Here is a 25,722-nt window from a genome sequence, read left to right on the forward strand (position 1 = left end):
CCACAAGTCAAGTTCCCAGCATGCAACTATCCCCGTCCATGTCCCATAATTTTCTCACCATTTTTTAAAAAGTCCCGCACACTTGCATGGGACTTTTTTTGATGTCTCCCATCTCTGACAGATGCATAAAGCCTGCAAGGCTATTCACTATTCTCATAAATGTTGCAAATACAGGACACTGCTGTAGTGCCTGGTATAGATGCACTGTGCTGACGGGAGAGCACTCTCTCGTCGGCATAATTACTCCCCCTCAATGAGAGGCAAAAGCTATGTCGGTGGGAGTGCATCTCCTGCTGACATAGCGCAGTCTGGACAGCTTTTTCAGTCGGTGTAACTTACATCACTCCAGGGAGTGAGTTTTTCACACCCTGAGCAACGTAAGTTACGTCAACTTAAGCGGTAGTGTAGACAAGCCCTTACATTGTTCTATATGTATAAAGTTTAACATTCATAACACAAACACACCTTTATTAACTCAAACATACACACACCTACTTATTAATCCTATTTTTATTCTACATTTACACTATAGCTAGTATGCTTATTCTCTGTTGGCGTCTCTTCCTCTGCTCTGTCAGGGTCCTTCTGCTCTGTCCCAGCATTGCTGCTGCTGCTTCATGCTGCTCCAGACCATTCTACTGACTGATGACCCCACACTTTTGCCTGCTGACTGTCTGCCTTATATTCATATTTTGGCCTGTTCTGATTGGTTATTCTTTCACTCCAATCAAATGTAGACCCTTTCTGATTGGTCTGTACTTGTAGTCCAATCACAACTGCTAAATCTAACTGTCAATCAAAGCTGTTACATAATAAGTCTTAGGATTATGGTCTGTTTACATTTATGGTCTGGTGACCCTCACCTAGTTTTGGAGGAGTATGCCTGACTGACCTCTCCCTGCAGTGTTGGAGTTACCTTTACTTGGCCCAAGTCTCATTTGCTGCCTGCCAACATGCTAACCATAGGCGAACCCAAAAACTGCTATTTCACTCTTCTTGGTTGTGTGCCAACATTTTACTCACCCCAATTTACCAAAACTATTAAACTAAACAATTACCTCATTCTTCATAATCTGTCTCCAATTGTTAATTTATGCATCCTAATGCTAAGGTCTGCTGTTGCCACCCTGTTACTTACCAACCTAGTTAATTTTATTTTAGTTCTTGTCTTATTTTTCAGTTAATGGTGGCAAGTCTGTGTTTTCAGTGCTGTGCTTAGGAAACAGAATAGAGCAACTCAAAATCTTTCATATCCGCGCACTTGCCTGCGTAATATTTGTGAGGCAAAGGGAGAAAAGCTGTTGCCAAGTTGAGGGGAGAGATAGCACGGCTTGTTGAATTTGAACAGCCAGATGTAAGGGTCATTACAGGAGCTCAGTGTGGAGCTATACAGGTGGGGGAGACTTTGAAAGAGCATTCTAATGGTTATCCCCAGTAGTGTTTTCTGGGTCTGGAGATTTGAGTGCTGCTAAAAATCGCGTAGTGCTTGCTTTACATTTATAAACATGAGTGGGTATTTTCCTGAACCAAGAATTATGTGGTGCTTGTTGTGCATTTACAAGTGCTCTTTGCTTTGGGTACTGTTGTGCATTCTGAAATATTAATTGTGAACTAATAAAGACAACTTCATTCTCCAAAAACAGAACTTTGAGTTGGAAAAACAGTATGCAAAATTTTATTTTATTTAAATTAACAGAGTGAAACTTTAAAATTAGGATTTTATGTTTGGCTACAAGTACAAAAACTGTACTGTTTTTTTTTTTCATGTCAGGGTAGGTAGAGCTGTGGTTTTCCTTGCTGTCCCTGGCATGGCGTGGTAGGGTAAGGATGTGACCTGTGATACGATGTACTTAGTATGTTGCAGGGTAGAGGGAGCAGTAACCATGGAGATCTCAAAGATTTGCAATGGGCGGAAAGTCTGGGATTTTGGGACCTATAGGTCAACCAGGGTCTACAGCATTGGGTTTGTTGCTTGAGAAGGCACATTATTTCCTGTTGCATTTCCTTCTGGAACTCTGAGCCTTTCACCTGTCCTCTCTGTCTTTCTCCATGCTGTCAGTCATATTGGGCCTCCGAGCCTTTTGTTCGTTGTCCGATGCAGCACTGGCTTGCAGGATCCCACAGACCATATCCTCTCTAGTCCTCTTCTCTCTCCTCATCAGAGTCAGGTGTTCGGCAGGCATGGAGAGGGCACCCTTAAGGCTGCCACACCAGAAGCTGCTGATAAAAACAGATAGATGTACCATTGGATTTAGAGTCAGAAAGAAAAGGGAAAGATTAGTTTCAAAACTCCCTTTCCTTAGTCCCATAAATACTTCAGATAGGAAATGCTTATTGATGTTTCAGCTTTGGGCCACCTCAGTACAGCACCGCTCTCCAGCCCCAGCCATGGTGGGAGAATTTTCTGTGGCATGAAGCTGTAAAATTTCAGTCCCTGTTCCATGCACGCGAGCATGGGGTAATGGCACTGAATATTAGCACTGTTTTCCATAGGTAGTGGTGATTTTAGCTGATATCTCACTCCTGAGGGTCACAATGACACAGAGAACACAGCTGCTGCTGGTGTCCTGAAGCCGGTTGGGCCCATATGCCGCTAGCCTTTTTACTGCAATGGTGACAGCCTAACTCATCATAGAGCGGCATGGGAAAGCATCCTACTGTGGTAGAGGAAATAAAGCAACCATCCTTAGAAAACTTCAGGAGAGGATTGTAGAGTACCTCCATGAAACTTTCACCAAGATCTCTCAGGAGACTAAAAAGGACCTAGACACATAATCGGAGTCCTGTGCAGGCTTCCTTCTCATCTCCAGCCCCCCACCCCCTGCAATCCAACAGGGAAATGAAAAACATGCCAACTCTACCTCTGCTTTGGTATCTCTGCATCTTCTTGTATAAATAAAACAATGAAAAATCTATACCTTTCTCTTGATAATGAGCAACAACTTTAAATTTAAACTTTGTAAGGAAAAATGCATGCTCACCTGATGGGACTGGCTATACTGTTGCAGAGTCTCAAACAGGGCCTGGCTCATGGCATGGCTCGAGTGCTCTGCTGCATCTTCCTCCTCCACCTCCTCATTGTTCATGGCAGTGGTCTCAGTCTCAAGCTCCTCTGAGGTATCCACAATGGTCTTTTTGGTGCTGGTAGGGTCTCTGCCAAATACGACATACAGTTCCTTGTAGAAGCTGCTGGTCTGCGGTGTAGTACCAGATCTATTGTTGTGCTCCCTGGCAAAGTCCCTTCACTTTAATTTGGCAGTGCTGCTGGTCCCTGTCACACCCCTTGCTGCATCCCTCGTGCAATATGATCTTAGATGTCTGTGTTTGTATGGCTAGGCCTTAGCTGTTGTTGCACAGTCTCTTGTCCCCGCAGGCCCAGGAGATCTGCCTGGAATAGACAGGAAGTATTAGGAGCACTTCTAGCTCATGCTGGCATGGTTGTTTGGGCCGTTGCACACAACGAGGGCAAGCTGGTAGGTGTGCTTGCCAATGTGGGCAATTGGGAAGTCACTTCAAAAACATGCAGGGAATTTTAAAGGGGATGGTGGCTTCCGGTCTCTGTAACCTTGGCAGTGGAGTATAAAATTGTGACTAGACTGGTCACTGCTGCAGGGAATGGGGCATTGTGGAACAACTGCTGGAGGACTGTTAGAGTTGACACAGGTCATGCAGTGTATACACTCGCACTGCGTCAATTTCAGTTGTCTCTGTGTCATTCAGGGAAGTGATTGTAGTGCGTTGCTGCAATAGGGCACTAATGTTGGCCAAAGACAAATTGGAGCATAGATGTGCACAAATAGGTCGATGCAAGGCAACTTAGGTCAGCCTAACTTTGTAATGTGGACCAGCCTAAGTCTATAGTCTGTGTTATTCAGGAAGTCTGGGTAGATGATCACAATGGTCCCATCTGGCCTTGGAATCTCTGAATTCACATAATCAGAAGAGGAAATGCTTCCAAAAAGTGTTGAGTACTACTCCATGCCATCAAAACAGAAGTTACTGTGAATGTTTGTACCACATTTTTAAAAAACAAAAACTGCTCTTATAGTTGCCATCAGATCCATGTGCCATTTAGAGGTCTAGGTTTCTTCAAATGGTCCCAAGTATGTCTGCTTTGTGGTGATAATTTTTGTGCGTTGAATTAGTTGGTCATGTATTTATGAACATTTTAATATGAGCATCAGCCAAGATTTTAATAAAGCATGAAGAACACACTGTCAGTGTCTCTGAGAAGGAAAATATTAAATATTTGAAAGCTTTCAATAACACTACACTTGTTTTAGAAATTTCTTAGACTAAGGCCAGGTCTACATTACAAGCTTTTGCTAGCATTGCCTGTCAAGGGTGTGATGAGGTGTGATCTCTCACCTACCTAGCTGTGCCAGCAAAAGTACCTAGTGTAGATGCAGTTATACCAGCAAAACTGCACTTTTGCAAGTATAGCTTATTTTACTCGGGGGCTAAAATAAGCCATACAGATAAAAACAGAGTTGCCTGAATAAACTGTATCCACACTAGGAGTGCTTTGTTGGAATATACTGACAGCTCCTCGTATAGACCTGGCCAGAGTTAAAGGTTGTAGGAGGCTTTACAGGTCAAGAAATATTTGCGGGGGGCTTGAAAAAGGAAGCACAGTTGGGCTTGTCATTTTTAAAGTTAAGTTAATGTTTGATATGTTTTCTGTACGGGTTTTACTTGTTTTTATATGTTTTCCTCTGTGCAGACCTTTCACTGCTGAGGTTCATCAGTGCTGAACTAACAAGAGGTTACTTCCTTGAACATAATGAAGCAAAATACACAGAAAGGCGAGAGAGAGTATACACATGTATGCGAATACCAAGAGAATTGGAAAAGGTGAAGTATTCTTAACATGTTTATTTTGCTTTACACATTCAAACCATGGCTGTCATGCTAAGGTATTTAGAGTAATTTAATTCTTCAAAACATATTTTTAAATTAAGAGCTTTGTTTATAAACCCCAATTGAGGTGGTAGTTAAATTGTTTATTTTGAGATCAAGCTTGCTGCTGCTCCTCCTCCCTCTGATTCCAACTTGTAATCCGTGGGTGGTGTCCCCTTCCCCCCCCTCCCCCCCCCAAAAAAAAGTCTGATCTTCACAATTGATAGTCTGGGGCCTAGGAAAATATTTTTTTTTGTTTTGGCCAAATTTAAAATAAATTAGGGAAAAGGATTCCTGAACTGACATAATGGTGTGTTCAGAAAATCTTCAAATTGTTTTGTCACTCTGTAGCCAAAAAAAATTTTATTCACCGAAGTCATTTAATTAGTAACTGTTGCATGAGATCAAATTTTAGTTTATAATGTTTTAAATAGCAAGATCAGAACCTACTGAGGTAACTATGGCTTGCAGGCAGCCCCAGACACCAGGTTGGGAAGCAGATGACAGCTAAGGGAAGTTACAGCTAAGGGAAGAGGTTGTTTACTCTCCAAATCTCCTGCCCAGAGTGTAGGAAAAAGGAAGCTTTTCTGGGTTCCTGCTTTCTCCACTTCCTTATGACTGTTTGCTCCTGAGCGCCTCTTATAGGTAGAGAGGAGTAGTGGAAGAGATTGAGGGCCATTCTTTTTCTTCTTGTGCATCTCCCAGGATCTGCTAGAATGAAATAATGACATCACAAGAATGAAAATTGAACAGTTGAAGGGAATTCTTTTTTTGTTCAACTGTTCAAAATTCTGTTTTCATATTTCTGTTGACCCCTATTTATTACCAGTGACTGACAAATATTTAAATGAACTTTTGTTAAAGATTCAGCACTTAAATCTCTTCATCTAAATTGTTGGAGTTCACAATAAATATTCCTGAGATCACCTGGATGTCCTCTAGAAAAAACGGGGCATACCAAACTTGACATAATTTTTAAAAATCTTGTATATATCATAAAAAAAGGGCAGAATTCCAGTTTTTCGAAAGTTCTTTGCAGATCATCTAGAAGATTAAACTAAAATTCAGATTACATATCAGTAACTTAAGGGTAAAAGTTCTTAGAATAGTGGTTAGCAACAACCTTAAAAAGCATAGAAATACTGTGCTAAGGTTAAACTTAAAAGAAACCCAAACATGCAAAAGTATGAGCATAAGCGTGTAAACTGCCTGTTTAACCATGCCAGTCTCCTTTATTCCCTTACTGTTTCCTTTTTTAGCTACTTAGTAAGGTGATGTTTTTGGACTAATGACATCAGCACCTTTTAATACTGATCTCCCCATTACCCACTATATTTCTTTGATCACTCATTTGCCTTAAGCAAAGCTGTATCGTATATGGAGAAGAAAGCTATATATTTCTCTCCGAGTCTAAGTTAAACTGTGATGTCTCTTAGCAGCTGGCTTTTCTCTCCTGGGATTCTTGTGATGCTGGAACAGTATGTAGCTCCGTTTCATTTTTAAGTTAGGTCATAGGCTTGAATTGCACATGAGCATAATTACATTTAGAGACATTGTCAGATATTATTCATACAGCCAAGAGTGAACAGTGAAGACATAAACAACTCACATTAGGAAAGTGCCTGGGGGAGAGAATACTGTTGATCCCTTCCAATAGCCAGAGAGAGCTGAGGGGTGAGGAGGGATTAAAGTTGACCAGGAAAAAAGAGAAAGCACTGAGTATATCTACACAGTCTGTGACAACAGACTTGCTTCTGGTAGGGCTTGTGCTAGCCCTCTGAAAATAGCTTTGTAGGTGGTGCTTTGAAGTTGTAGCTTTGTCTTTGAAGCCTAGGGAGGGGGTTGCCTGCCGGTGGTCAACTCCCTAACTCTGTGGACAACACAAGCACTCAATACTAGGCCTACACAGGCCCTGCTGCCCCTCTTCTTGTCAGCAGTAGGCCAGTGGGAGGAATGTTTGTGGGGGTCTGGCAGGGCCTGGGCTAGCCTTCATGGGGGTTGTGGAGGGAGCACCATCCAGCCCCACTCTGCTCCAGTGCAGCCATGGCCCCAGCTCCCAGCCACAGCTCTGCTCCCGCCCACAGCTGTGGCTCCAGTTTTGCCCCCTGGCGCCCGGCCGCAGTTCCATACCCAGCTACGGCCCCAGCCTCAGTCCTCAAAAGTGGCCTGGCCCTGGCTCCAGCCCTGACCCCAGCCTTGGCTCTGTTCCGGGTCCCTCTCCCAGCCTCAGATCAGACCTCAGCCGCCTTACTTCTGTCCGCTTATTCTCCTTCCCCCACCCCCAGAGCCACGTCCCAGCTCCCGACTGAGATAAAGGGATGTGTGATGTGAAACGTTTGGGGACCACTGCAGTAGGCACACTCCAATCCCCAAGCCCTCTCTGAGCATCTCTGGAGTGTCCAGCCCCTGTTCCACTGGACACTTGTGGTCACAGATTCGTTGTTTGCAAAGAACACTACACCCCATCTTACCAATTACACCTCAGATTACTGTTTCATTTAACACACTTTTCTTAGATAGATTTGTAGTAAAAGCTTATTTAGCAAAATATAGAGAGTGGTAGCCAGTAGGAGTATTGGAAACAAATGATTATGTATAACATAAAATTATAACATGTATTCTAGAACCTAGACTTAATTAGATATTTTCATGTCTTACAGAGCAATGCTCATCCAGCATTTTACAGCCAGGCTTGGCTGTGATCTTCTACTCATGAGACAAGTCATGCTGTCAGTTTACCTCCTTAGTGAAAGACCTAGATATAACCAAACAATCCATTATCATTGATAAGTAGGACACCCCCCCTGCTGGTTATTTTTTCACATGTACTCCTTTTGTGTAGATTTTGCAATCTCTTAGGCTGTGTCTACGCTATCACTGGTGATAGCCTGTAGGGTAAGTGTAGCCATGGAGCCTTTTGTCTCTGCCAGTCTTTCCCTGTGGCAGGAAAGGCTCCAGCAGCAGGGAGGCAGCAGAACATTGCGCTGCTAAAAATAGCAGGGTGGGCAGGAAGGCATGGCTTGGGCAAATAAAGAGCCATGTAGGGTATGTACTCGGGTATATACTCTCACCCTTCAGTGTCTTTTCTCACGTAAGTTGTGCCTTGTCCTATATGCTGCTATTTATACTCATGCTAGTGGGTGGGGGGAGCAGGGGAGGAGGAGGTCCCTGTATACGTTCTCGACACACAGCTGAAAGAAACAGTGTAGCTGTATCCTTGATAAGCATCTGTTTCAGTATGCAAATAGTCATATGTTGGAACACATAATGATCAAACAGGAAGAGAAGCCCCCTGAAGAAAGGACCTTGTCCGAGACATGTCACCTCCTGGTTTCCTGCCGTAAGAACATAATTTTTGATATAGATATATAACTTCTTAAATACTATTCATAGCTACGTTAGGCTATTGGCTTATGGTAGAAACCTCACATGCCACCCTTTAGTGAATTATTATGCATATATAAAACCCACAGAATCCCTGAAACATTCCATATGCCCCCTGCACTCTCTACCAGTAGGTGCCAAAAGGTTCCTGGGTTACAACACCGCAGAATATTAACCTTTTTTCGCAATTGCATCACACTGTTGATTCCTCTTCAATTTGTGAACCACTTTATCCCCCAGATCTTTTTCAGCAGAACTCCCACCTAGCCAGTTATTCCCCATTTTGTAGTTATGCTTTTGCTTTTTCCTTCCAAAGTGTAGAATGTTCTCCATTACATTTTATCTTGTTGAATTCAGACCAATTCTCTAATTTGTCAAGGTTATTTTGAATTGTAATGCTGTCCTCCAAAGTCCTTGCAATCCCAGAGCTTGGTGTCATCAGCAAATATTATAAGCATACTCTCCACTCCATTATTCAAGTCATTAATAAAAATATTGACTGGCATCAGACCCAAGACTGACCCTGGTGAGACTCCACTAGATATGCCTCCCCAGTTTGACAGCAAACCATTGATTACTACTCTTTGAGTATGGTCTTTCAACCAGACGTGCATCCATCTTATAGTAATTTCAACTAGACCACGTTTCCCTAGTTTGCTCATGATAATGTCATGTGGGCCTGTGTCCAAAGCCTTACTCAAGTCTACCACTCCTCCCCTCCCCCATCTGCTAGAATAGATCATTAACTCTGTCAAAGAAGGAAATAAGGTTGGTTTGGCACAATTTGTTCTTGACATGACAAATCCATTCTGGCTATTCTGTATAACCCTATTATCCTCTAGGTGCTTACAAATTTATTGTTTAATAATTTGGTCCAGTATCTTTCCAGGTATCAGTGTTAGGCTGACTGGCCTATAATTCCCTTGTTCTTCTTTGTTCCTCTTTTTAAAGATAGGTACTATGTTTGCCCATCTCCAGTCCTCTGGAACTTTACCCATCCTCCAGGAATTCTTGAAGATAATTGATAAGTTTTGAGATCGCTTCAGCTAGTTCCTTAAGTACCCTGGGATGAATTTCATCAGGCCATGCCAACGTGAATACATCTAACTTATCTAAATATTCTTTAACCTGTTCTTTCCCTGTTTTGGCTTTTGTTCCTTCTCCCTTGTTGTTTATATTAACTGCGTTGAGTATCTGGTCCCATTGACTTTTTTTAGTGGAGACTGAAGTAAAACAGGCACTAAACATCTCAACTTGCTTGATGTAATCAGTTGTTAGCTCTTCTTCTTGGCTTAGTAAAGGACCCATACTTTACTTCGTCTTTCTCTTGCTTTTAGTGTATTAAAAATGTTTTGTTATTGCCTTTAATGTCTCTTGCTGGGTGTAACTCATTTTGTACCTTAGCCTTTCTGATTTTGTCCCTACGTTCTTGTGCTAATTTTTTGTACTCTTGAGCAATTTGTCCATGTTTCCGCTATTTGTAGGAGTCCTTTTTGATTTTCAGGTCATTAAAGAGCTACTTATGGAGCCATATTGGCCTCTTATTATTCTTATCTTTCCTTCACATCAGAATAGTTTGCAGTTGTGCCTTCTTTATATTCTCCTTGAGAAACTGCCTGCTCTTCTGAACTCCTTTATGACACTTCATTACCTAGAACTTTATCTCCTGAACTTTCCTTGTTTAACAGTGACTACAATTCTAACTTGTCCGTCGGTAAGAGAGAGGGAGAAAGAGGGTTGCAGGAAAAGAAGTTAGAAGGAATTGGGAGAGCCTTTCTCTCATTAATGGGTTATGCCTTGAGTGGCCCGTGCAGTCATGTGCCTTCAAAGTCCTGGTTCCATGAGCAGAGGAGGGGTGAGAAATCCCTTTTCTCCTTGTGTTCTTACCAGCTGTTTCTGCTCTTTTACAATGGTGCTGAAATAGTCAGCAATAAATCTGCAAAGGATCACACAATCATGACTGGGTTTGTTCTGCTCCTACTGGCATCTTTACACGAACACCTTGTTCATTAACATAGGAATGAACATGTGCTAGTCCACAGGAAGTAGATGACACAAAAACCTGGAGAGACAAATGACCAACTTAAATTTAGGGGAAGGGAGAGAGTGGATTTTTGTGAATTACCTGACCATGTCCCCCCTTATTCTTAAAGGGGTGAGGTGGAAGGGACAGTTCTCTTCCCCTCTCTTTCATCATTGAGAGGGAAACTAAATATCGGAATGCTCTCGGACCAATAATATGTATTCAGGATTTGCTGTAAACCATTCATGCTTGCCATTTCCCCCTATATTTTCTTTTTAAATTTTATTTTAGCAAATAGTTAACTTTTGAAAGTCTTGAAGAAAATTCATAATGTGCACTAACAACTAAAACTAATTTAAAAAATATATACCTTTATGGAGGGAGGCAGGTGTGTGGAAAATTTAGCAGGGTGGATTTGATTTAAATCACTAGTCAGGAAGACTTGATTTAATCATGGATTTCTACATAAAAGTGCATTCTTGTTGGTTGTTATAACCTTAATACATATTCTTTGCAACTCAGAGATGTAGGTTTCATTTTTAGAAGGTACACAAAATACATTTTTTAAAGTGATTTTTTAAAAATCTTTTCAGATTAGTTTTATAGCTATATTAGCAAATGAATGATTGTTTGGTTATTTCATTTACCAAAGATAATTGAAGCATATATTTATGAAGTCATTGGGAGGTGAGCTATCTCCAATTCAACAGGTTAATCATTCATATTTGGAGGATTTTCTTGCCATGCTGTATTAGGAGGAGAACGTCATCAGACAGGCATTTAAATTGTTGTTATATTTAACTAAAACAACAACATTATGTATTCTGGATTTTTTCTTCAACAGCAAACATATAATATTTTAACAAAACAAGCATATGAATTTTTGAATTTAGTTAAACATTCAAGTTTTTTAAAATCAGGTTTGTTTTTAATTGTTTTTAACTAAAATAGTTAAATGAATTTTTAAAAAAACAAACCAAAAATTAAATCGACTTTGTCAGCCAGGTCAACACGAGAAAATTAAAATATTGGCTTCTGCAGCTAACTCAATGGTCTTCACCTTCATTTTCCTGTTTGTTCATAATCTGGAAAAGAAAAAGAAGCTTTCCAGCCTTTTCAGGTCCCAAACGATTTCTCAATTTGGAATAAGTTAGTCCAAAGGAAGAAAATATTCTTTCTGCACCAGCAAAAGAAGCTACTGCTGTTAAAAGTGAGACTATCACTTCAGCAGTCTCTGAATCCAAGTGCTTAAGTGACTTCCACCAGTTCACTGGTGACTTTCTTTAAAACATCAGCAAACATATATTTCTTGAATGGTTCACTCTTAGCTCTGAAGTTTATTATAGTTGGTATTATGGAGGGATGATTGCTGGATGTCCATGTCATAGCCATCTCCTCTTCTTTAGCAGTCAAGGCTTGACCCTGGTACCGAGTATTGAGAATATTTTCAAGAAAATGAGCTGGAGATAGTGCTTGTCCCATTCATTTTTTTAATGCTTGTAATTTAACTTTGTCATTGCATATTTCTCGTTTTAAGATCTCACTCAGTTCCTTCCAAATTTCAACAGTGTCAGCAATAAAGCAGCTGTTTCCCTGCATTTTGTTCAAGGTTACAGAAATAGGCTACAGGGTACTCAGCATGTGTTCAACATTTCTCTTAAAACCAATGTTGACAACTGTGGCTGTGACAGTGCCATCTATCTTTTCACGATTTTGTTCACAAACTGTCATCAGATTAGGCAAGTTCTTGATATAGTGCTCAAAACAGTCCACTACTGAGTTCCATCACACATCTTGTGGGAGAGTTAGCTTGGTTCCTTCCACTTTTTTCATAGCACCTACTGCAAAATGGGTGTTAGAGAAGTATTTTGCAATTTCAACATCATTAGCCTTTATTTCTGGAACACTGAAGTCTTTGGCTAGGAGGTGCATCAAATGAGCACTGCAGCCATATATTATTAGCTTGGGACTCTCTTCTAAATAAATTATTCTCATCTTGGATACATTTGCAGCATTGTCTGTGACCAAGCTGCATACTAGACGTTTGAATTCTTTTTCACGGTTTGTTATAGCTTTTACTGCTGCTACTTGTAAGTATTCTGCTGTGTGTGCATTTCCTGATGTATCAATTGTTTCTGTAAGGAAGACATTCCCCCTTCTGTTGTCACACAAGCACATACAACAGAATCATTGTGGACATTGCTCCACCCATCAAGACTCAGGTTAACAATTTCACCCTCTAGACCTTTTGCACACTGCTCAATTTCTCTTTCATAGACTTTATCCAGGAATTTGCCTGCAACATCTGCTCTGTTGGGTGGTCTGTATCCTGGTCTTAATGACTGAACCATGTTAATGAAGTATGGGTTCTCAATAATACGGAAAGGAGAGTTTGTTGCATAAGCAAACTCGGCAATTTTTTCATCAATTACCGCTTTTTGTAATCTGCTGATTCTTATCACAAACTTATCTATGGTTGTTTCTGGATGATGGAGATTTTTTTTTCTTTTTGCTACAGGTGATACAATGTGGCTATGTGATAAACATGATGTGACTGAAATACTATCCTTGGCAGATAACTCAGAAACTATAGAAAATTAGGGTGATCTTGAAGGTGGATAGTCTTCAGAATCCTGTATGTTGAGGATGGATTCTCCTAAACAAAATAAGTCAAGGCAGTTATTTAATTATTATTACCATACTGCTCATTTAGTATTACTCATTGGATTCACTGACAGTACTACTTTAAAGGTGAAATTGTAAAAAGAAAACCTGCCTATTTCAGCTATTTATTTTTATCACAACTGCATCTAAAATGATAGTACCATAGAGTAACAACATAAGACATAGTACCATAGAGTAACAACATTGCTCAAACATGAGAATTCAAGAATAGTCCAGAAAGAAGACAGGCAGTCCTTAAGAAAGAAGTATGAAATAAAAAAGTTTACCAACCTGAAGATCCTGCATGTTCAGACATGTTCCTTTCATCATCTTCAACGCAGCTTCCTCCTGAGAAACGCATCTGATGAAGTGGGGCTGTAACCCATGAAAGCTTATGCTCAAATACATTTGTTAGCCTCTAAGGTGCTACAAGTACTCCTGTTCTTCTCATGATGTTGTTTCATTTGGGCAACCAGGCCTTGCATTTCTTTGTTGCCCTGTTTGCATTTTGCACGCATGCCTGTCTTACCCACAGGTAGAGGAACTTCATTAAAATATTCCCACACTGGGTCTCTTTTTTGGCCTTCTGCCGTTATAGGTTTTCCCTTCTAGTGAGAGAATGGTATGGTAGATCTCAAATCAATGAAGGCTATACTAAGAAAGACCTCAAGACTTCTGGAATATGCTGCTCAAACAGTTTCATTTTTGTTTCTACTGCCTATCTCTCCTTTTTCACATTTATCTCCAGACTACTTCTCCTTGTCCAGATCTATTCCGTCCGCAACAATCTTCTATTTATTGAACTTTTTGAAACTTTGCACTTTTAGAGAGGAGGGTAAGGGATTGACTCTGTGTACACAAATTTGCAGAGGGACAGTAGGATTGAGGTCGGTTATTTCTCACTTCTATATATTATTTATTTAAATACATTTTTTCTGTTAACAAGCATGTTACCTCTGGGGGGACAAATCCACAGTTTGAGAACTGCAAAACTAAGCATCTCTGATGGTATCTCCTAGACTGAGCACTGAGTCCCATTGGGTAGATAGAAAGATTAACCTAAATAATCTATACAGAAGCTTGTGGAACCCCATAAGATTGAGTCTCTAATTCATAGATTCTAGGACTAGAAGGGACCTTGAGAGTCATTGAGTTCAGTCCCCTGCCCTCATGACAGGACCAAATACTGTCTAGACCATCCCTGATAGACATTTATCTAACCTACTCTTAAATATCTCCAGAGATGGAGATTCCACAACCTCCCTAGGCAATTTATTCCAGTGTTTAACCACCCTGACAGTTAGGAACTTTTTCCTAATGTCCAATCTAAACCTCCTTTGCTGCAGTTTCAGCTCATTGCTTCTTGTTCTATCCTTAGAGGCTAAGGTGAACAAGTTTTCTCCCTCCTCCTTATGACCTGGAGAGGGTTTGTGTTCAAACCTGAGCTTCTGCTGGTCTTACTCTTGTCTCCCCCGCCCTAATATATGTGCATGTGTGCACACAGACACACGCAGATTTCACTACAGAGGGCAAAATATCTTAAGGTCAGGCTTGACAGAGCCCTGGCTGGGATGATTTAGTTGGGATTGGCCCTGCTTTGAGCAGGGGGTTGGACTAGATGACCTCCTGAGGTCCCTTCCAACCCTGATATTCTATGATCTATGACACCCTTTTAGATACCTGAAAACTGCTATCATGTCCCCTCTGTCTTCTCTTTTCCAAACTAAACAAACCCAATTCTTTCAGCCTTCCTTCATAGGTCATGTTCTCAAGACCTTTAATCATTCTTGTTGCTCTTCTCTGGACCCTCTCCAATTTCTCACATCTTTCTTGAAATGCGGTGCCCAGAACTGGACACAATACTCCAATTGAGGCCTAACCAGTGCAGAGTAGAGCAGAAGAATGACTTCTTGTGTCTTGCTCACAACACACCTGTTAATGCATCCCAGAATCACGTTAGCTTTTTTTGCAACAGCATCACACTGTTGACTCATATTTAGCTTGGTGTCCACTATAACCTCTAGATCCCTTTCTGCCGTACTCCTTCCTAAACAGTCTCTTCCCATTTTGTATTTGTGAAACTGATTTTTCCTTCCTAAGTGGAGCACTTTGCATTTGTCTTTGTTAAACTTCATCCTGTTTACCTCAGACCATTTCTCCAATTTGTCCAGATCATTTTGAATTATGACCCTGTCCTCCAAAGCAGTTGCAATCCATCCCAGTTTGGTATCATCTGCAAACTTAATAAGTGTACTTTCTGTGCCAATATCTAAGTCGTTGATGAAGATATTGAACAGAGCCGGTCCCAAAACAGACCCCTGCGGAACCCTACTTGTTATACCTTTCCAGCAGGATTGGGAACTATTAATAACTACTCTCTGAGTATGGTTATCCAGCCAGCTATGCACCCACCTTATAGTAGCCCCATCTAAATTGTATTTGCCTAGTTTATTGATAAGAATATCATGCGAGACCGTATCAAATGCCTTACTAAAGTCTAGGTATACCACATCCACCGCTTCTCCCTTATCCACAAGACTCGTTATCCTATCAAAGAAAGCTATCAGATTGGTTTGACATGATTTGTTCTTTACAAATCCTTGCTGGCTATTCCCTATCACCTTACCACCTTCCAAGTGTTTGCAGATTTTCTTAATTACTTGCTCCATTATCTTCCCTGGCACAGAAGTTAAACTAACTGATCTGTAGTTTCCTGGGTTGTTTCCATGAACTATTGGAACTCATTTACAAAACTTTTCTTAAACATTACATGAATATATTGTCTCATACTATAGAATTATAATTTATAATCCCTATTCTATGATGAGATACATTATAGCTCAAAGATATCTTAATTAAAACTATCTTTAGATAGGTTTTTTCCTCAAAAAGCATTGTATCAAAAAAAAATCCAATTTAAATAAAAAAAAATCATTGATTTTTTTATTCACCCTGTGAAGGACAGAAGAGGTCTATTTCGCCTCTTGGTTTGTGCCAGCAGGGTGGATCAGGTCATATATAGTAGAGGCTGACTAACTGGCAGGTTACCTATGATAGTGGCTATGTCTAAGCTTGGAGTTGGGGGTATGATTCCCAACTTGATTAGACCTACTCGCAGTAGCTGCATTGAGTGGGTGCACTAAAAATAGTAGTGTGATGGTTATAGCAAGTGCAGAGTACGGCTAACCACCCCAGGTATATACACACTGCATCTTGGTGTGTTTGTACTCATAGGGTATGCCTACACTGGAATTAGACATCTGCAGCTGGCCCATGCCAGCTGACTCAGACGGAGAGCTCAGGCTAAGGGGCTGTTTAATTGTTACAGCCCGAGCTCTTGAACCCTGCCATGTTGCAGGGTCCTAGAGCCTGAGTCCCAGCCCAAGCCCGAATGTCTGCACAGCAGTTAAACAGCTGTTTAGCCCAAGCCCCATGAGTCCAAGTCAGCTGCCACAGGTCAGCTGCGTGTTTTTAATTGCAATGTAGACATACCATGAGTGGCTAGCCTGTGCCACTAGTTGTGGCGACGCTATGGTTTTTAGCACTCTGGCTTTGAGAACTAGTGTCAGTATGTCGGCTCGAGCTGGGAATTCTCTCTCTCCTTCCCCCCGCCCCCCAGTTCCAATTGTAGACGTAGCCCATGTGTTAGTGCAGATTCCAGAGCTTATGATTGAGGGTTCAGTTTAAAGAAGTAGGAATTTCAGCTTTGGAAGCTACACAGGGGGACTGAGAAGGGGTGAAACTTACTGAGAAGGGAGAAAATGAATTTCTGACTGGTTGTCTTCCTGCCTGAATTTTAATTTATTCAGTCTCCAGTTAGAAAGGCACAACATATAAATTAAATTTGTTACACTTTGAACAATCGCTTTATAGAAAGAATAGGCAGGAATGAGCTTTTCCTTTTCAAACTGTGACTTGCCCCACAATCGCAGGCCTATGAGGTGCGTTTAGCCTTTTTCAGGATTCAGTTTAGTGAACATTTTGTCACCAGAAAGGAGTACATAAAAGCAGCTGGAAAGATACCTGTAGATTACTGACAGGAGAACGTCTGCTTTAAGGTGTATCCACCAAAATCAAAGACATTTCTCCCCAGCACAGTTCTTCAAACTTGTCTTAGTATTTAATTCTTATGAAGAGCTGCAAAGCAAGCAGTGTGTATAGCTTTAGTAGCCTTGAAGTTGTGAAATACTGAAAGTGGGCAAGTCTGGGAAAGAGTGCACTAAACTAGATGGTCATGAGCAGTGAATCTCTGTGTGTATATATACAGACTTGATGACACTTGCTATTGTGGATTCTCAGCACATAGTTTTGAAATGGTTGTAACTTTGGTAAATCAAAACCAAATATTTTTCCACTTTCAACGAAGGCATTAGGGTTCGCATGAGAATTGTCCATACCAAGTTACGTTACAAACATCAGATATTTTTACTATTGCTCTGTACTTAAATCAAGTAAGTGGTTACAGTTTGAAATGAAAGTGTATGTGATTTGATCTTTTCAACTCAAAAGTGGCAGAAGCCATTTAATGTTAAACTGATGTAAAATATGGGTTTACTTTTTTCAGGCACTAATTGCACCTGTAAAAATGGAGATGGGGTTTCATCCTTTTGCAAAATTTTACCTAGTGTGCTTATTTCACCCCAAACGCTTAACAATTTCCTACCCCGCTGACAAAACATTTAGCTTTCTCCCTGACAGTTTCTACAATAGATGTTCATTGACTGTTCAAAAACCTGCACATAATTGAAATTAATACCCAACAATGAGACACTTTACCAATTGGATTAATCATTTTCATCTTTAAGTCAGTAAGATCCATTTTTTTTAAATTTACCTGAGTTTGTCTCAGGATTTCCAGGCTGCCTTACTTACAGAATCTACATCCACTTAGTTACCACAGAGTACCTGTGAACTTGGCTGGGGGAGGAAAAGCTGTCTTCCAGCCTTAAGTATCTTGTGTGCTAACTTGCACCCAGTTTAAAGGTTTTGTTACCTTTAATTTAAAAGATTATCTTCCTAAATAAGTTCTCTCCTATAAGATTGGACAAGAAAAGGGGGTGATACCCCTCAAAGAAAATTAACATTGGCCCTGGCCTGATATGGGAGAACAATATTTTAAAAACTGAATTTTTATCCATATATTTCATAATGATGGGAAATAATTATTTGTAAAAGACAAACACGTTAAAAAGAATATCTGCCAAGGATGGCTACTTTTATATTTTAAAACTAAAAACATCAACTTGAATTGTGTAACCTTAGTGGAAGTGAGAGCTGGTGATCTGCAGCTTCATCCACGGGCAGTTCACCTGTTGAATAAACATTGAGACTAGTGAGCTGCGGAAGCCTGCAAAGCTTCTGCCATTTGGACCTCATGGAACAGAATACTTGCTGAATAGATTTCCATGTTTACCGCATGTTGCTTCCTACAGTTCAGTTGTCTAAATAAATGGAAGTATTGTGCATAACTGGGTTTTACTATTTTATATTTTTGTTGACTAAGGTCCTATATGTGAAATTATTACAATATAGACAGTTGTGTAAAAGGAATGACATGTTTGTCTTTTTGTTTTGTTTTTATAATCTAGTTGATGTTTTTTGGAATCTTTTTGTGCCTGGATGCTTTTCTCTATGTGTTCACCCTGCTTCCTTTGCGAGTTTTTCTGGCATTGTTCCAGTTCATCACTCTGCCTTGCTATGGCTTACGGTAAGCTTTTGTTTTGTTTTTAAAAAAATAAAATATTACTGTCTTTAAATAATATTTCAGCTACGTGGTTAACTTTTTGTTATTGGCCTAGTTAATTTTATGGCCCTTTTGGCTTAGACTCATATTGTAATGGATTTCAGTGTTGTGAACAGAAGGTCTCATTTAAACCTACCAAAACAGAAAAAAAAAAAAGACAAATTAGTCTTAACACTCATCACTAATTCACCCCTTTGTTTGCCCCACATGTTGCCTATAACATTGTGCAGACATTTTTTTTCCCAAGGGTTGAATTAAATAGCCCTTTTAATTCAGTTCTTGTTGATGGGCACATTGATACATTGTGGCTTTGTGTTGAAATAAACACTTTGCTGTGAAATCAAAGGTAACCCTTTTGCCTATGAAAAAAGCATGATTTTATTTCAATAAGGAAGTCAATTCTGGGTGGAGTGGGTACCTTACTTCAACAACCAGGGGTGCGCATACCCCTGGGGCTATGTAGAGGCCTTCCAAGGGGGGTACATCAACTCATCTAGAGAATTGTCTAGTTCAGGGGTCAGCAACCTATGGCACACATGCCGATTTTTAATGGCACACTACAGCCTGCCAGGGTCCCGGCCGCTGGCCCCGCTCAGCCGCTGCCGAACCCCCAGGCAGTGGGCTGGGCGGGGCGGGGCCAGCGACTGGGACCCCGGCAGGCAGCAGCGTGCCACTAAAAATCCTGCCCGGACCAGCCTGCTCTTCTCTGCCCCCGCCCACCGCTCTCTCCTGTGGGGACAGGGGGCAGAAGCTTGGTCCTGCCGGCTGCTGCTGCAGGGCAGCCTCCACCGGCAGCCAAGCTCTCTCCTCCCCTGCCTCTTCCCCCAGCGTGCTGGGTTCCCTCCTCCTGTGGCCGAACAGCTGCTGGCCCTGGAGGGGACGGGGAGAAGCGGAACCGGAACCGCAGCTGCAGCATGCTCGCTGCTCCAGAGAAGAGACGGGGACGAGGCCTTGGGGAAGGAGCGTGGAATCAGGGCATATCCCCTCCAGCACCCTGCCATGAGCCACTCAGGGCAGGGGGCTGGGGTGTGGGCTGGAGTCATGGGGATGCTCCCAGCCCCCTGCCCTGACTCCTGAACCCCCACCCCCCCCAGGCCCCTGCCCTGACTCCTACACACACCCCCACGACCCCAGTCCTTACTCTGGCACCCCCCACACATACCCAGCTCCCCCACTCTCCATGCCCTGACTCCTGTACCCCCGTCACTCACCCGCATCCCCCTGCCCTGACTCCTGCACCCCACACACATACCCAGTCCCTCCACACCCCATGCCCTGACTCTTGCACCCCCCACATCCCCACCTGCACCCCTCACACCAAATTGGAGCTGCCCAGGTAACTGCTCCACACGCAAACCTCCTGCCCCAATCCCGAGCCACCTCCCTCATTCTAACTCCTGGCCAGACCCTACACCCCAACCCTCAGCTCAGTGCAGAGAGAGAGGAAGAGAATGGGCTAAAACTAGGGAGAAGGTACTCACTCTGTGTGGGCAGGGCTGGGACCCCAGACAGCAGCAGGCTGAGCGGGGCTGGCAGCCGGGACCCTGGCTCGCAGGAGCCGGCGGACAGAACCCCAGGCCAGCAGCGGGCAGAGCCGCTCAGCCCACTGCCAGTCTGGGGTCCTGGCCCCAGGCCCTGCTCAGCCGGCTGCCGGCCTAGGTGAATGGAACGGCGTAAGATCAGCATTTTAATTTAATTTTAAATGAACTTCTTAAACATTTTGAAAACCTTGTTTACTTTACATACAACAATAGTTTAGTTATATAATATATAGACCACAGAGAGACCTTCTAAAAAATGTTAAAATGTATTAGTGGCACACAAAACCTTAAATTAAAGTGAATAAATGAAGACTCGGCACACCAGTTCTGAAAGGTTGCCGACCCCTGGTCTAGTTTTACAACAGGCTACATAAAAACTACTAGCCAAGTCATTACAAACTAAAATTTCATTCAGACACTTGTTTATACTGCTCTATATATACTTTACACCAAAATGTAAGTACAATATTTATATTCCATTTAATTTATTTTATGATTATATAGTAAAAATGAGAAAGTAAACAATTTTTCAGTAATATTGTGCTGTGATACTTTTGTATTTTTGTCTGATTTTTTTGTAAGCAAGTAGTTTTTAAGTGAGGTGTAACTTGGGGGTATAGAAGACAAATCATACTCCTGAAAGTGGTACAGTAGTCTGGAAGGGTGGAGCGCCACTGCCTTACTAAAATTATTTAAGGAACCTCACTGATTTGGGGGATTGGTAATGAGTATAGAGACTTTCACTCCTAGATCAATAGTTCTGATTGTTAATGCGTAAAAGTTATTACCAGCTGATAGCGTTAGTTTTGTTGTTGTTGGGTTTTTTTTGCCTGTCTGGCTGAGAGAACAAAGAGTGAATGGATGCAGGCCTGTCCAGAGAAACATGGAGCCTTAGTACATCATGCTCACTGGGGCCCCTTTCTCTCCTTTTTCACTTTGTTTACACAGAAGTTATTGCCCTTTTGGTGTGGCCCCTGATCTCAGGGCCCTGGTACAGTTGTCCCCCATTTCCCTCCCTGCTGCAAACCCTGAATGGATGCATAGATTAAACTAACTTTAATCCTGAAAAGAGGGTATCTCCATTTAGACTTTATGCAAACCCTTGAGTGTAGTAAACTTGAGAGATTGGAGTACTGGTGCCTATGCTGTAATATTTATTTGAATTAATAGAATATTGTGTGGCTGCAGTCTGCACTTCATAAGCACTGTGTTGACCTAATAATAAAAAGGCAGCTTGCATTTATATTCTGTAGACAATGTTTTGTGGGTTTGAAATGTTTTATTTTAGAACATACCATTTTAACAGAGGGAAGACTAGTGTGATTACGTGACAAAGACCACCATAGCTTTTAAAGTGTCTTCTGTTTTGTGTTGTGAAATTTGTGTGCGCAAATTTGGGATATGTTTAAAACTATTAAAAGTGGACACTAGATGGCAGCCTTTGATGTATCTTATCTTGTTGTTTCATGAGATTAATCTGGGAGTTTTTCATAACGCAAAACTAAGATTTTCTTACCATGTACATCTGTAGTATAGCACAGTACTACAGTTTATCAAGTTTAACTTGTTTCTTTTTCACCAATTAAACAACATCCATACAGATTCTTACAAGAGGAAATGTAATCACCAAAATATTAAAATGTGATTATCTCTAAAACTGTAATTTAAAAATGGCATTGTAGGGATTTATTGTTTTGGTTACTTCCTTTCTTTTTACACAGTTTACAAGTAAAATGTTTTCCTTGATGCCAACCTTGTAGAGCTAGCCTGGGATCAGGAAAACAAGTCTCTTCTGCTGTGCATAATAATCTGTAATAAATATCTATAGACTAAACACTGGTTTTTAGATGCACGTTGGCAACCCCAGTGTCTTCAGTCAGGTTTTACAGGTGTAGCCAAGAGCCAGTAATTTAACAATTTGGTCCACTAATTTAACTTTCTTTTTTAATGTTTGAGCCAGAATCCAACTTATTCTACTATTTTGGCTATACAGGGCTAAAAGAAGTAAGTAGTAGTAAAAACTTTTTTTGTTGCTAATATCAACAGCTATGGTTTCATTACACCTAAGGAGCAGATCTTTTCAGTGAGTAAGTTCAGTTTTGTTCAATCACTTTTCAAAACAACTTCACTCGGAACACACCTTTCCAAATACATTTAGGTAGGTAGACTCTTCATTAGAGTAGATTATCATACATTGTCTAATTCCTGGATGTTTTAAATGTGATGATTTTATATAATGTTCACACTTAATTCATGTTTACAATACACTGTAATTTTGTTTAGCATGACATGATGATGCTGTTCCTAGGCATTCTGAGTTCTCCATTTTACTTTTGTTGTTTAATAACCACTGATTTGATTTGGTATAGCAAAAAATAAAACTTGGGCTTTGATTCCCAAAATTATCAATATACACTTATATATAGCTAAATACCATGTCAGTAGGTAAAGCATATCTATAATTACTGAAGTTATTGACAATGCAAATGGCTGATTAACTTTCTCTTCCTCACACAGTTCAAGTAGGTGTTCTCCTCTTTGGTTGGAAAGATTTGACTAGGTCTTCCTTGTAGCTGTAACCTGTAACATCGCATTCCATTCTGTATAGTAAATAAAAGTGCTCCTCCCTTCACTTGGACTTTTTTTCTCAAGATTTCATTAGAGAAGTTGATTAGCGTTCTGTCTCCCTTCTCCTTTTGCTCTTCATTTATTCTATTTCCTTGTAACTTTACTGTTCTTTATAAAATAGAAAGGGATTGTATTTCCCTTCCTTTTTCTTGGAAGGATTTAAAGCTTTTTCTTTTATGTTGGGCTAATCTGTATTCATGGTGACATGCATGGTGCTTAAATGCAAAGAGGGAACTGCACATAGGTTTCTTTTATGTATATTTTAATATCCCCATGAAACAAATTAGCTGAAACATTGAACAAGGAGATTCCCTGATCTAGGATAAATTTCCTGTCGCTATTCTACTTGCGTATTGTCAAGTTTTGACATACCCACTTTACAGGTTAGAGAACATAAGCTCTTCAACAATTTGACCACTAAGTCATTCTAGGTCACTTTCTTTGGTCTAGATTTAAATCTGTTGTGCAAATTCCAGTTCATTATATTTGTTAGAGCAACATTAATGTTAACATAGATAGCTATATCTTCACAGATGCTCAAAATGACTGAGGATACAGCTTATCTACAGTACATTAGTAGCTGGAGCAATTCAAGAGTCTGTCACTAAGTGTAAACTGCCTGTCAATTTTGCACAGCAAAACTGGCAGGACTTTGGTGCTGTTTCCCTTGGGAGTGAGTGATAGTGTGTATTTTGGTAGTTTGGCAGGCCTAATTTCCTTAAGTCTGTGTTCCAAACATAGAGTGGGTGTGTCTAAAGATTTGACAAACAGTTTAGGAAGTTAAGTAGAATTAATAAGGCAATCTTATGAAACTCTTAAATAATTCCAGTATGTGTTCCTCCAAGGAAGGAAAAAATTCTTCTAAATTCAATAAATCATTTTTTTTTTTTTGCTATTCTTACTACCCCTCTAACTCGATATAATGCTGTCCTCGGGAGCCAAAAAATCTACTGTGTTTATAGGTGAAACCATGTTATATCGAATTTGCTTGATCCACCAGAGTGTGCAGCCCTGCACTTCCGGAGCGCTGCTTTACCGCGTTATATCTGAATTCATGTTATATTGGGTCGCGTTATATCAAAGTAGAGGTGTATTAACTAAATTCAGGATACTAACCAAGATAGTCTTCAACCACTCAATCATGCTATGCTGAAACACCAATTCTGGAAATGTGTTGGAATAAATCTCTTAAGATACTTCTCAAGACTAAATTCTTGAACTGTACCTCTGAGAAAAGTACTAGATGTTTCCTTGACGGTTGAACCAGATATGATTAGTTTAGACAACAGATTTCTTAAGTATCTTAATCTTTTGCTTGTAGAATTTTATAAGGATATTGATCATTTATTTTCAGCCTAGCATAGCTAAAGGCCCATTAAGAAATGATAGCAAGATCTTTGTTCATAGTAATATTAGTACAAAGAGTCATAGGATGAAGTCTTAAAATTGCACATTATCCAAGACAGCTTCTTGGATATTAGGACTAAAGAGGATACTATCCAGTAAAACTAATTGTATAATTAAGCCATAGAATGAATAAAAACTAGATTAAATTACATCTTTGTTCTTTCCTGAAAGTGAGCTTTTTCTGTAATCTCAGACTTTTTTTTTAAAAGCAGCATTCTAGAAAATACTGAACTAGATTATAAATTTTCTTATATAAGAAGAAATGTCAGTATCTAAGTATTAAATCCTTGGAGTGTTTCCCTAAAATGTTCAAACTTGTTCTGTTATGTGGAAATCAACAGATTTATCTTTTAAATACACTTGGCATACAGGGTATATTGTTGCTCTGCTCATTTCTTCCTAAAAGGAATAAGTAGAACTGTGTCCAATTATAATAAATTTAGCTCCCTTCTAGGCCTAGTTGTAGGGGCTATAACTATAAAATTCCCCATTACCCTTGTTGGATTTCAGTCCTTTCAGTAGGAAATAAACAAATGTTACTGATTTACTTCAAAGAAAGAACTATAGCAGAGAGAACCGTCTAGAAAAACCAAACATACTTTTCCTCTATGGATCTTGTTTCTTTGTCATATTGTCAGACCTTTTTAAAAAAGTAAATTGGTGTTTCCATTACATACAGATTTAGTCCCCAGCTGTTTGTTGGGTTGATTTTTTTGATTTTTTTTGGGGGGGGAGGGTGTTTTTTGTGCTAAGGACTAGTTCCAGCACGTGTACTCACACAGATTCTTTACTGTCTGATGAAATCACTTGGAAGGCAAATGTGTCTTCTTTCATCAGGATATATTCTAATTTATTCCTTCTAAACAAAAAAACAAAACCCTGTCCATGTGCATTCTGTGTATGCTACGTTAGAAAAGCTTATCAGTGTCAGTGCAGACGTCCATCTTTCCTTTCCATAACTACGTAGTGTAGCGACATTACAACCTTCTCTCTTTCTTTCTCTCTTGTAAATCAGACTGAAGGGAAGAGCACTTTCACTTCCTTTATAGGATGGAATGTGATGTCACAGGGAACTTCTCCATGGTGAGTAAATCCTGATTTTCCTTTTATGCTATCAGCCAAATTCACATCTATTTGTATTCAGTAGACTGACTGATCGCAATATATAAATGGACAACATAGGTAGATTATTAATTAACATTCCTGGTTAAAAGTCTGGCACTTATTATACATTGCCCACAGATGTCTGGCTCTTTATAGGAAAATATAAAGGCTATCCCTTGCTGTTAGTAATAGACTTGTGTAAGTCACATAAAAATAGTCTTATGTGACTTTTTTCTTGGCTATGGAAATATAGTTTAATATTAAAAATCACTAGGTTTTAAAAATTTTGTAGGTACAATGTATGTGCACCACTTCAACCAACATATAAA

At 40.3% G+C, this 25,722-nt stretch overlaps 1 protein-coding gene across 4 annotated transcripts in view; it reads left to right on the forward strand.

Annotated features, from left to right (window-relative positions):
* Positions 1-25,722, forward strand: part of TAPT1 (transmembrane anterior posterior transformation 1) — a 117,420-nt gene that overhangs the window by 14,632 nt on the left and 77,066 nt on the right. For 2 of the 4 annotated variants that reach the window (XM_045018847.1, XM_045018848.1), the window contains exons 2-4: positions 4,724-4,854; positions 18,559-18,677; positions 25,305-25,372. In XM_045018847.1, coding sequence (XP_044874782.1) covers positions 4,824-4,854; positions 18,559-18,677; positions 25,305-25,372 — 218 coding nt within the window. In that variant the 5' untranslated portion in view covers positions 4,724-4,823. The remainder of the gene's footprint in view (positions 1-4,723; positions 4,855-18,558; positions 18,678-25,304; positions 25,373-25,722) is intronic. The other 2 variants (XM_045018845.1, XM_045018846.1) reach the window with 1 other exon arrangement.

The sequence above is a fragment of the Mauremys mutica genome, chromosome 5, assembly GCF_020497125.1.
Source record: "Mauremys mutica isolate MM-2020 ecotype Southern chromosome 5, ASM2049712v1, whole genome shotgun sequence".
Lineage (NCBI taxonomy): Eukaryota > Metazoa > Chordata > Testudines > Geoemydidae > Mauremys > Mauremys mutica.